At 46.0% G+C, this 12,926-nt stretch overlaps 1 protein-coding gene across 8 annotated transcripts in view; it reads left to right on the plus strand.

Moving 5' to 3' along the window:
* The window catches only part of HDAC7 (histone deacetylase 7), a 248,207-nt gene that overhangs the window by 227,589 nt on the left and 7,692 nt on the right, over positions 1–12,926 (plus strand). For 7 of the 8 annotated variants that reach the window (XM_053297649.1, XM_053297653.1, XM_053297648.1 and 4 more), the window contains 5 exons: positions 344–451; positions 6,108–6,163; positions 7,549–7,636; positions 7,838–7,957; positions 11,652–11,749. In XM_053297649.1, coding sequence (XP_053153624.1) covers positions 344–451; positions 6,108–6,163; positions 7,549–7,636; positions 7,838–7,957; positions 11,652–11,749 — 470 coding nt within the window. Of the gene's footprint in view, positions 1–343; positions 452–6,107; positions 6,164–7,548; positions 7,637–7,837; positions 8,031–11,651; positions 11,750–12,926 lie in introns of those variants that run through there. The other variant, XM_053297656.1, reaches the window with a different exon arrangement.

Raw genomic sequence — 12,926 nt, forward strand, 5'->3', positions numbered from 1 at the left:
AATAGCACTTGTAGCATGCAAAGTGCTGTCTGATTCTCCCTTACAACAACCCTGTGAGGTGGATCCTTACATATTTATATTTTAGAAATGGAGAACTGAGTGTGAAAGACAAGGACTTGTCTAAGACCAGTGAGACCTGGCTGAGCTCAGGTGTGACTCTAGGTCCATGACTAATGCTCTGACCAGTGGCTTTCCCACTGACTCTGTAGCCTTCCATCCCTTTCCTTTCTGTGTGCGCGATTATATTTTGGGGGACCAGTGGCAGTGCATAGAGATGTTATCTGCAGGACCGCCTATCAAATGCAGCATGAGCTAACCTCAGTTTGTCTCCTCCTGTGCCCAGGTGGACAGTGACACTATATGGAATGAGCTGCACTCCAGCAATGCGGCACGTTGGGCAGCCGGCAGTGTCACCGAATTGGCCTTCAAGGTGGCCAGTAGGCAACTCAAGGTAAGAGGTGGTATTAAGGCAGGATATTTTTTTTGTCCATGATGGTGCATGGAGGAACTGCTGCCTTAACTTCTGGTTTCTGAGAATCGCAGGACGGAACGACCTGTGATCGCAGCAAAGATCTGCTCCCGAACCCATGTTTGCTGAGGTAACAGGAGTATCCGGGGTGAGAGAAACCTTCAGGGAGGATTTGGTGGGAGAAAGGGGTGCTTAACCCCCTCCTCCTCCTCCCACCCCAGTACACACAAACACACCAATTCTTCCGACCCAAATGTCTCTGCTCCTTAAGTCCTCCTGGTCAGTGCAGCTAGGATAGAATTATATAAATAAACTAGGACCATGTTTGAAGTGGGCAGAGAGAAGGATTAGGCACCCTCTCCCACCTACTGATTCTCCCATGCTCCTGTACTTGCCTTATGTAACATGTAGAGGTTGTTCTCACAACCAGCCCTACCCAGGTCGGGTGGTGCTACTACCTGGTGCTTCCCATGAGGTGCATGTGTGATACCCAGCGCCTCGGCTTGCTTCCCCTCCCCCACCCCCAATTACCATTGGGCTCACCACAGCATGGATTGTGTGGGTGTGCTGCACGGCAGAGCCCAGGAGCAAAATGGGTCATGTGAGGGAAGGCAGGTAGGCTTCTGCCTTCTCCCCATCTGTCACGTGAATGACCTTGTGGCTTCACCCTCAGCTAATGGTTCTTTTTTTGCTCACAAAAAAGTTTCTAGCCCTCATGGGGTGTAAGATGGTGTCCTTGGACATGAAGGCAGTTTCTTTAAATGCCTATAGTGCACAATAGGCGGTGAATATATGTCCCTCGTGGCTACCTATCCCTTTCCCTGATTCATACAGTTAAATCACTATTGTGTCTTCTGGAGATATGGGAGCATCATTGCAGGCTCTTACCTGCCAGATATATGTAGAGGAAAAGATGTCCATTGGCTTCCCGGCCCCAGAGGGCAAATGAATCTCAGAGGTTATTCTTCATGGACTGCACGGAGTCACACATATGGGAATGTATTTGTGCAGGCCACATGTGTGACTGCAGAGAGATACACATGGTGAACAGCCGACACGTAGAGTGAAGGCTGATATTTAGATGTCACATTATTATGGCTGTGAAATTCAGGCAAAGCCTTTTGGTCTGAGTGGCAGCAGAGAACAACACTGGTGGAAGTAGCTTGGAGGAGACAAAAGTATGGAGATACATTTCACAGATACCTAGACTGGCTGGGTAAATTCTTTGTTGTCAGGGTCGTCTTTCTTTTTTCTTTCTTTCTTTCTTAGAAGCATGTCACTAGACCTCATAGTTGCAGGAAAATTGTAGAAAAATCTCTCCATAGCAGTGCTCAAATTACAGGTGGATCAGAGGAGGCTTGGCCCCCTTGGCTATGATTTTTAGAAGTCGAGGAGGAGCATAATTTGGATTAAGATGAGGGGAATCAGGGATTGGAGCTTGTGGGCTTTATTTTGGTTCTCCCTACTTTCCACTCAGTAATCAAAGTACTATGCCATGCCTTCCCCGCTCCCTTCCTTCTATCTCTGCTTCACTCATCAAAAGTTCCACATTATTTTATAAAACTGAATTCTTAATAACTTATGCACAACTCAACAGATGTGTAACAATCAGAGGTGTGCATGAACTGTTCGATCCCTAACCAGTTTGCCTCGATCCAGGCTGGTTCAATGGTTTGATTGTGAACTGGATCGGAGGCGGTTTAGTCCATTAACGAACCGAGCCCAGTCTGTGGTGGAACAGTTCGGGATTGAGGGGCTGTGCTTGTAAAAAGGGTTCCTTTACAAGGGGTGGGAGAATCCTTGAAAAGTCTTCTAAAGGCAGCCAAGGAGGTGGTGAAAGGGCACCTTTAAAAGTAGATTAAGGTTCTTATAAGCCTGGCCACAGCTGCCTCTCCTCGAAGCTCCCCACCCCACCCCGCCGGCACAGCCTAAACATGCAGAGCTCCCTCCAGCAACCAGATTCATTTACAAGCATAGCCCCTCAATCCTGAACCAATTCAGTTGAATGGACCAGCCAGTTGGTTCAACTGAACCTGTTCACGGACTATAGGTTTGGTTTGAATTTGGTCCAAATTCGAACCGAACCCCAAATTCGTTATTTGTGCACACCCCTAGTAGCAATAGATGTGATTTGCATTGCCGATTCTGATTAGCATGATTAGAATTTCCTGGAGCTAGGCTTAGATTTGTTTTGGTGGTGAACAAACTCATGTCTGGAAACAGGATGGAATATTTCCACCATTTTCATGGTGAAAAATTGTTAAATTATTTGAGTTGGGCCCTGCTCAGACTGTATTTTCCAGAGTCAGAACTGCAGCTGAGATGAAGGGGGTGTCCTTTCAATAGTGGTCCCAAGACTTTGACACAGGATGTAAAGAGGGTGTAGCAATGGTCCTCTTTGATGGATGGGGAAAGGTCCATTCATTTCCTTAGGCAATTAGCAGCTGAACTAGGGGTTGAGTTTTAATGAGGCAGCAGAAAATGCTCACCCCTTATGACTTTTGGGCTGAATATTCAGCTTCTGGGGACATCCAGAAGCCGAGTTAGCAGTTACCCCTGCTAACTTGGCAAAGGAGGTACCTTTTTACATGGTGATTCTCTTTATTTAGCAGGAGGAGAGTAACTGGCCCTATCCACCCCCAGCATAGTACCTCCAGTGACTGTCGCTGGTGTCTTATCTTATGTTTTTTTTTAGATTGTAAGCCCTTTGGGGACAGGGATCCATCTTATTTATTTATTATTTCTCTGTGTAAACCGCCCTGAGCCATTTTTGGAAGGGCAGTATCAAAATCGAATAAATAAATTAAATAAATAAATTCCGTTCCCCTGGGGGACAGGGGTGCTTAATGGTCACTTTTTCTAAATCTGTTCACTACAAGTCACTTCCCTTCTCTCACCCCATCTTTGGCACCATTTTATTTTTCAGCTCCATTTTATACTTCTTCATAGAGTAATCCCAGCCAATCAGGGAGCACATAGTGGATTAGATGATGTCACAGCATTATGTAGCCAATGAGTTTTGGCTAATGAGAGTAAAATGAAGCCAAATGAAAATCAGGCAGTTGCTATTTGGTTTAGGTGCATGAGTGACCCCAGCGAGTTCCATCATTGTGCAAGTGTGAATATAACGCTTTTTGAATGAGTCCCTAAAAGTTCACAAAAAAGGAGGTGGTTTTTGGTGCTGCCAAAAATATTTGCAAAACTTCCCCCTCCTTTCAACTACAGTCATCCCTCGCGAACTGTGAGGGTTCTGTTCCAGAAAAATCTCACGGTTGGCGAATTTGCATTAGACCAGCCATTGAAATCAATGGCAAACGGGATTAGGGGAATCACGGTTGCAGAAAGACTGAAAAATACAGTTAAAAAATAGGGGGGGGGAATCCCTCCAAATCACCAGGAGTCAGTAAGAGGGGTGAAGGGGACCCCCCAAAGTGACCCCTGACCCCCAGAAATGACTCCCTGACTCCCCAAAATCACAGATCCCCCCCTCCATTGGAAAAAAAAAATCTCACCAAACCACAGATACTCATGTCACGGCTGGCAAGACCTGCCACAATTTCCCAGTCGTTGATACTCAAAACCGCGAGTTGGGAAACGCACAGTTGGCAAGGAATGACGGTATAGTCCCAGTTTTAACCCTTGTTTGGCTATCAGTCTGTTGGTATGAAGTTGTTCTTCCATGATTCTGCTGCTGTTATTGTTTTGGATGTTTAGTTTGGTTTTCAGTGATGGCTTTAATTACTTTTGTAAGCCTCCTCAAACTGCAAGAGAGGTGAGCAGGACAGACACACCATTTCAGGGGCCAGGAGTGGCAAGTTTTTCAGCAAGATTTAAAGGCCCATACTTGGGTATATTCAAGATGAAGACCCACCTTCCTCACAAAAACAGTGCACATTTTAAGAGCACTTGTGATTTCTTTTTATACCTCCTAAGAACTATGGCTCTGTTATTGACACCAGCAAGGCAGTCGCCTGTGGAGAGCGGTGGGGAAAGCAAAGGGATTTGTGCCTTTGGCATGCATACCTAGTGCACAGGCCCATTTCAGCATTTATTTGCGGAACTTCCTGCTCCTGCATAACCTTACCCATCCCTTACGCGTTCAGGGGAAGTCCTGCTCTATACCCCACCACCTTCAAAGTTGAGGTTGGTAGGGTTGCAGATCAGGGCCTTCTCAGTTGCGGCACCCAAACTCTAGAACTTCTTTCTCTGGGAGACTCATCTGGCCCCTTCCTTGCTGATCCCATGATGTGTAGCAAAGGCCGTTCATTCCAGACGTGCCTTCAGGATTGGTCAAGTTTTCCTTCTGATCTATGTATGATATTGATGAGATTGATTGGTGGTTATTAATTGTTGTTCCTACTTTTGCACTACTTAAAATTTTGCCACTTCTGTTAAATAAAGCTTTATTGGGGGGGTTTGTGATAGTATTGATAGATTTTTGTTAGATATTTATTCTTTGCTGCATGCCACCTTAAGGGTTCTTTTTCAGTTGAAATGCAGCCTATATATTTTAATATAAATAAATAAATTGTTTATAAAGCCGTTGATCCTGTGAGTGGAGTTAGCTGGAGAGATACAGTCACTCCTGAGGAATAATCGCTTGTGATCAAAAATATTGCCCCAAATGGCATCCATAGAGGCAACATATACATATTTTAAGAGATATATCTAAAACTCTTCAGTTTAAGGAGAGCCCCGCTTTTGCTCATCATTTGCAAAGTATGGAATTTGGCCACTTTCAGTTCCTCCTTACGACAGACTTCCTCTAAAATGTAATGTCCTCCCTTTAACACTTGTATATAGTATGTATGGATAGATAGATCGTGTGTGTGTGTGTGTGTACATGTGCACGCATGTATACACACACAGAGAGCACAGTAACAACCTCTCTAAAACATATTTATTTGTTTATTATTTGTTGCATGGATATTTATTTATTTATTCTTTATTGCATGCCACTTTAAGGGCCACCTTTGACCTCAAAAGCAGGACAAAATACGATGGGGTGGGGGTGAATTAAAACAAAGCAAGCAAAGGGGGAAGTGTCTAATGACTCAGTTTTTTATTAGCACATATATGGAGACATGATTCAAAACAAGTATAACTCAAAAGCCACTGAATTGTTGATGACTTAATCCAGTGTCTAATATTATTGTTAGATCTAGGGGCTTCTTAAGTGTGAAGCACTTAATTTATTTTAAGCACTGTAGACGCAGCCTCACATCCTGACTACTAAAGCATATACATAAAGAGGGACTGAGGGGGCACAACGGGGGTTTGTGCACAACTCCCCCCGTCCCTCTATGCGCACACTGTTGTGCTAGTGGGTGAACTCTCCCCACACTCCAGAAACAATCTAGAAGAGAGGAGCACATCACTGAGGATCAGCGGTGTGTTTCCTCTCTTCCACATCACCTCCAGAGCATGGACAGATGGGGACATTGTTCCCACTTGCACAACCCTGTGCAGATAGAGGAACTGGAGGAGTTGCGCATGAGCTGTGCCTTCACAGTCGCTCTTTATGTGTGCACTTTGGCAGTCAGAATGTCAGTCTCCGAGATTAATAACTACAGAAATGCCGCCATGCTATTCATCACACTGCTCACACAGTCTTTTTGGTTTGTTTTCATTCCTGCAGAATGGCTTTGCCGTTGTACGACCTCCGGGACACCACGCGGACCCTTCAACAGCCATGTAAGGGCACTATGTGCTCTCCTTCCTGGGTTACAACACAACTTCCTGGTGGGGATGTCGTGCTGGAAGCCCATCACATCAGAGGTCTAGCCTTTGCGTCATTCCCATCACAGTCCAGGCATAGTTTGAGATGATGGCCTGGCTCTCTAACCTGTCGCAGGTCAAATTCACACCTCTTGTATCCAAATCCTCCCCTTCTGTAAGATTCTAAAACACATGGTGGAGGGTGGGGAGGGAGAGTATGCAGAACAAACAGGAAGGGGAAAGGAAGGCTCACAGGTGCTGTCAACTTAACTGCTCACTTTGCCTTGTGGCTAAGGAGGTAAAGGAGGAGGCTGCAACTGTTGTCCAGCCTGCCCCATTCTCATCCTGACTAGCAGCTATGGTGTGTTGGGGAAGGCAGCTGAATTTTGTTTACTCTGGGAGTGGCTGCTTTTTCCTACTAGGGAAGAGCAGTCGCTCCCAGAGTAAACAAGACTCAGGTGCTTTCCAAAAAGCCAAGTTTAACAGCTGCAGGCCAGGATAAGAATAGGACTGAATGAGTCGTGGTGACAGTTCCACCCCCCCACCCACCGCTGCCCACAGTTGCTCTTCAGTGCAAGATAAGAGAAGCCATTAAGTTAGCCAGTGCCCACACAACTTTCCCTCCCTTTCTGCAGCAAGATGGGATTAAAATTCTAAGTTAATAGTTGATCTATCGAAATCGGACAAAATAAAATGGTTATTGAGATATTCTCCGACCCAAGTCCTAGCACCAGTTCAGACATGTATATTCATCACTGTATTTTCATTGCTTCGTTCTCAATCCTTGATTGGTGCTTAGCTTAATGTGTGAAGTAACTGCAATGAAAAACATTGCACTCAACTCTAATGCAAAAGATTTGTCTGTGGTGTTTGACCCCTAGTAGCTCATTCAGACATTCAAGTCACCCCTTTATGGCTGCAGCCATGAAGTGATCACATGAATCTATGAAGTGGTCCTTACCCAAGACCCCTCCAAAGCTCATCCTGATACAAAATGCTTTGTGAAGAGTTTTGAGCCCGGACTTTGGCAAGTCATCAGTAGAAAGCAATCCTCCCTTTGTGGGGAAACCCCAAACACATACCCATGTGCACCCTTGCTGAGTCCTAATGAGGTGCATAGACAGAATGGCGCAAACACATCCCACCCGTCACTCCCCCTTGTATCTCTCTGTAGCACATAGGGATTGGCTCCCTTGTGTGCATATTGTAAGGCTGATCTTTGCAGGAGGGAGGGACAGTGCATTCCATGCACACCGCAGTGTACACATGGTCTGGATGTCTCGTATTATCGGGGGGGGGATGGTTAAGAGCATTGCCTGTTTTGGGTTCTGACCACCTTCTTTTCATTCCTTCCTGGGCAGGGGCTTTTGTTTCTTCAACTCGGTGGCCATTGCAGCCAGGCAGCTCCAGCAAAAGGGGAAAATCAGCAAGATCCTTATTGTAGACTGGGTGAGTCCTTTCTTCCAGAATTGCCATCCTCCCCTCCTTGGAGTGGAAGCTGGTTCCTCATGATCTTTGCAGAAATATAGGGCATACATATTTTGGCTAATGGGGCCAGAGACACATGGGTGATAGGTGACTGAGGCCTTCACACCCTCTAGTAGGCCTCATGGATTCCCTCAGCCTCACTTTGCTCTCCTTTTTTCTCAGGATGTTCACCATGGTAATGGAACACAGCAAGTGTTCTACAGGGACCCAAACATTCTCTATCTCTCTCTGCATCGCCACGATGACGGCAATTTCTTCCCTGGAAGTGGAGCAGCCGATGAGGTGAACGCATGTTCAGTGAATCCCTGATGTTCCCCTAGAGGGACAGGCACTTTGGGGGATGTGAGGAGAATGGGTAAGAGATAGGAGGGGTCTCAAACTGGAGGGATGCATGTGACAGCCTGTGTGGTCCGGTGGAGAGAGCAGGTGTGTCTTCAGAGGCCTGGATTCAAATTTGAACTTAGCTGTGCATTTGCTGTGTGGCCTTAGGTGAGACGCTGTCTCAGTAGGTGTATCCATAAAATGTTCCTTTCTAGGCAACTCTCAAAGACACAAGAGCCCTCTCAGAGGCTAGACTTGGCAACCCCATGCTCCTTTGTCTCCTAAGTTCACAGTCCCCCAGCATCTCTCTGTTTCGTCTGCCCTCCCCTCAGGTATCTACTACTTCCTCTGCCTCTCTTTTTCAGCCATCCTGCCTCTGGGATCTCTGGCCAAGTCCTCGACCTTTTAGGACTTTCCTCTCAGTCATCTTTCCAGTCCTTAAACTTTCCTGCACAGCCCATCTTTCTGTAGTACTTAGGTCAGATTTTAATTCTAACCTAATGGATAACTGTTCCTTCCTTTAGAAGTTGGGTTGTAAATATATTGCCAGCTGCTGTGTCCTTCAAGTGGAATCTGTGGATGCCAACTCAAGCAGTTGCAGGCTTTTCTGTCCAAAGTGCGATACAGTATAGATAGTCCTTGGAAATGTATCTATCATCTGGATTTTAAAATGACCATTTCCTGCATTAACATACCATGTCCACCATATTCACAAGTTTTTTTTGTGTGTGTTTTTTTAAACACACATTAGGAGCAAAAATGCCGCCTTTGAATCGCTTGTTAAAGCACTCGGGGGAGACTCATTCTGCTAAAGCTGGAGAACTCCCAGCACTAGCAGGAGATGGTGAGGTTTCCTAACAGGGAGGGTGGGGAGAATCGGCCGAACCCTTTGTCGTTTCAGATCCATCATATTTTACAACCTGCTTTCAAAGGGGCTTAGCGCTGAGAGTGGCCAGAGCTAGAGTTGGCTCCCATCTGGTTCTCATCTTCCCCTCTGAGCAGGAGATATCAAAGGAGCCGAGGGGTTGTTTATGATGCTGCGCGGATCCCTGTGAGACTGTGGCATCTCATTTGAAGGCTCCCCCCCCCACTCCTTTATGAGCTGTTTCCCCTCCCCACTTCATCTGCCCCACTGTCTTATTTTGAAGCCCTGCTGAAATGGAGGGCCGGAGCGGAGTTCTCAGAGCCTCTGACACAGATCTCTCTCTCTTGCCCAGCTAGCATATGTGACATCATCTGGAAGGACAGCAGCATGCCAGAAATGATCTTGCCCCCCACCCACAGCCCCTTTTCCCCTCATTACCACTAAAGAATATACCATTCTCCCAGCCCTTTGTGCCAAATTCCACTCCTCTCCCATATCGTCCAGTAGTGATAGCAGCTTGTGCACACGTAGTTGGTGAAATCCTGGGGGCTGCCCCACAGGCAGTCAAGCTTGCCGGGGGGATGGGTGGTGGTGCTTGTATCTTTCGTTCTAAAGCCAAACCGTTGTCAAGATCAAAAGTACACACATTCACAAGGCCTCAGAAGCAAGGGCTGTTTGTTAATAGCTAATGTGGGTTGTGCTTCAGTCATGCCACAGATCTTGTTTGGCTTCTATTCATGGTAATGAAATGATGGGTGCAGGGATGGTATTGTGAGCTTCCATGCTTCTCTGGAATTCCCAAAAGACTCTGCCATATCAGCCACACACACATTCGGAGGTGAGCCCCAGTCTTCCCTGCAGTGTACAGTAGGGTCCTCATTTTTGGCAGGGCAGAGTGTGGTCTGTGTACTCCTGTATGAAGAGGGTGAGGGAAAGTAGTCACTAATCCTCTGTAAATATGTTTGATGTATTATATCATACAGGTGTGTTTCAAAAAGTTACAGCTGACCACTTCCTGTTGAGAATGGTTCTTGTTTGTGCAACACCCTTGCGCCTGAATTTAGATGACAGCCAAGGTGGTGCCACTGTGATCAGTTGTATCCCATACAAACCTTCCCAGGCCCGGAAATCCTTGAGGAGGCCTGGCCCCAGGTCCCATCCTTTGAGGAAAATTAGGTCTTGTGATGCTGGGATAAGGCCTTCTCAGTGGTGGCCCAGCAGTTTTGGAATCATCCTGGTCAAAGGCCTACCAAGTCATCTTGTTAATGATGGAATTTTGTGAAAACCATTTTGTTTACCCAAGCATTTTGAAATATTGCTGTGAAAGATTTCTGGATACCCTGCAGTTCCTTACCATTACAATTATTTAGTTTATTTCTTATCACCAGTTTTAAATACTCTGAACCTTTTATTTTAATCCCTGTACTGTACATTATCTTGAGTCTCTGTTTGGAAAGGCACACTAATATGTTTTTAAAATGTACACACATTCGTTTTTCAGACAAGGCTCACTAGGGTGTTTTCACAAATGTCTTTGAAACCCATTTTGTCTCTAGCATCTTCTTGAGTTGAACCTGGGAATGTGGCTTCATGCAGTAGCAAGCAATGTAGGGAACAGCCATCTTGAATGTAAACTAGAAAAATGGCTGTTATTCCTATGCACAGTGTGGCCGGGGAAAGAGGAAGGGAGGGAAGGCCTCCGTATTGCAAGAATCTGGTGGGGCAGGGGCAGTATAACACATTGTGGGACACCGATCAGTAAGGACAAGATCTCCTGCTCTTAGGGTGGAAAGTAGGATCTCTGAGGTGATCCATATTTCCTCACAACTGGGTCTTCTGTGCCTGTGCAGTAATTCCATGGAGGAATACATAGCTCCAATATGCGCTTTCCAGAATTCTGAGGTCCGAGGGAGTGCAGTAAAATAGCAGTAAAAACTCACCTCAGCGGTATACCCATGTGTGGTGCTTCCCCCCCCCATAAGAGTGACTGGCAGTCGTTAGGAGAAACAGAAGGGGTGCTTGGGGACATCACTGGTATAAGAAACAGACTTTTCCCCTGCCACTGAGAATCAAGCCTGCTGCTGTCTGCATAGCCCCATCCTGAGTTCTGTTTCTTGGTCACGCTAGCATGTGACAGAATGTTGGGAACTGGCCTTTCCAAAGAGAGATGACAGACTTTTCTAGAAATGTGACTGTTTAGTTCCAATTGTCTGATGGACGCATATGTTTTTGGTTTTTTAAAAAAATATATTCTCTGAACTGTTCGGGAATCTTAAAGAGGCATGTGATCTGTCACTGATCACCATTCTTGTCACGGCAAAGCGCAGCTCCTGGGCTCTCTTCTCAGTTTCTCCCATCCAAGGACATTTCTCAAATTGTTCTGTTTCAAAGAATGTGAAAATGTTCACATTTGGACATGCATTATGCAAGCCCTTGTGATATGATTGCACGGGAGCAGGAGACATAAAAGCTGATTTAAGACCAGCATCTGCAAGTTAAATTGTTTGTGCTGCTGTTTTCCTGTTATGGTGGGCAGTCCATATATCCACCATGACCATATATCAGATTTTCTGGGTTCCCTGAGTATTTTATCTTGGACATCAGGAAATCCAGTATGGCGGCTCTGCAGCACTTCAGCTGCGCTAGGTATGGATGCTTCTCGCATTACAAAAGCTGAATGCTCTTGGCATGGCTTGAAGACCAGAATCCCCCTGTGGAAACTGCCTTCTTGGAGCTGGGCAGGATTGGAAGAGCACCCTGTCTAAAGAGCTCCTGTTTTTACTCTTTCAGGTGGGCTCCGGTGCTGGTGAAGGCTTCACTGTCAACATTGCTTGGGCAGGCGGCTTCGACCCTCCCATGGGGGACCCAGAGTACTTGGCTGCTTTCCGGTAGGCCATCCCCTTCCCATACAGCTCATTTTTTCTAATACTAGCCGAGACTATGGAATCGTCATAACTCTTCAGTTATGCCGGGAAGAAATGAGGCTTAGATTCTGTTGTGCTTTGGAAAGCTCCCCTTCCTAGTCACCCTGCAGGCTTTGTTAAACTTCCAGCGGGGCTAAATCATCAGCCTGAATTTATCTGTTTATCTTAATCTCCATGGGGTTGTGCAAAGAGCTGTCAAGAGCCTTTGCCTGCCCGTTACCCTGCCTGGCAGTATACGTGGGCTTTAAAGAACAGCATAACCCAAAGACAGCCCTGAGGAGTTTACATTTGGTGGGGGAGGGGGAGAGAGAGAGAGTGAGTGAGTGAGTTTAAGAAGGTACAAGGGACTAGAGCATTTTGCAAGCCAGGTCCTTCTCTGCAAACCAAACGAAAATAAGCTTCTTAAGGACCTGATCTGCTCCTTGCAAGATCTTAGTTCCTCTGCTAGTTCTTGTAGGGCTTACTGCAGGGGTAGATCTTCCTTGCAAAGTGGTGTTAGAATTTTTTAAAAAACTCAGAAGGATTCCAATAATCTCTGATCACGATTAGAATTCTAGGCTCACATCCTGACTAACAAAGTCAGTGCAGCCTGTGCCGCATACTAGTAGTGCTCCGCTGCTTGTGCCGGGGGGGTGGGTGGGCAATTTTTACTGATTTCCCCACCCCTGAAAGTATTCCCTGAGATGTGGAAGTGGGTCTTTGAAGTCTGCGCAACCCTCAAGGACCCACTTCTGGGTTGCAGGGTGCACTTCCAGGATGGGGGAGATTGATGAAAATTACAGAGACACTCCTGCGTGAGTTTGGAAGACAGGAGCAGCTTGTGTGAAGCACCAGCACTTCATTAAAAGCACTGGTGGTTCATGAATTAGGATTTCAGCTGTAGAGTTTTGCTCACTATAGTCCAAGTTAAACAGGAGATGCCTAGTTCAGAACAGAGTGGGACCAAAGCTTAAATCTGTCGTTTAGCTCTGCAACTTGAAGTATTTTAATGTGTTTACTTTTGGTGTATGTGTAGGAATATTATCTAAAGGAATGCAAACATTCCTAGTTTTCTTGGCTTGTTGTTTTCATGATGTAGTAGAACTGGGAGCAGGGGAGAACTTCAGAGTCAGGGGAGATGCTGAAGGCTGTAATTCTGAAT

This window comes from Hemicordylus capensis, chromosome 2, assembly GCF_027244095.1.
Source record: "Hemicordylus capensis ecotype Gifberg chromosome 2, rHemCap1.1.pri, whole genome shotgun sequence".
NCBI lineage: Eukaryota > Metazoa > Chordata > Lepidosauria > Squamata > Cordylidae > Hemicordylus > Hemicordylus capensis.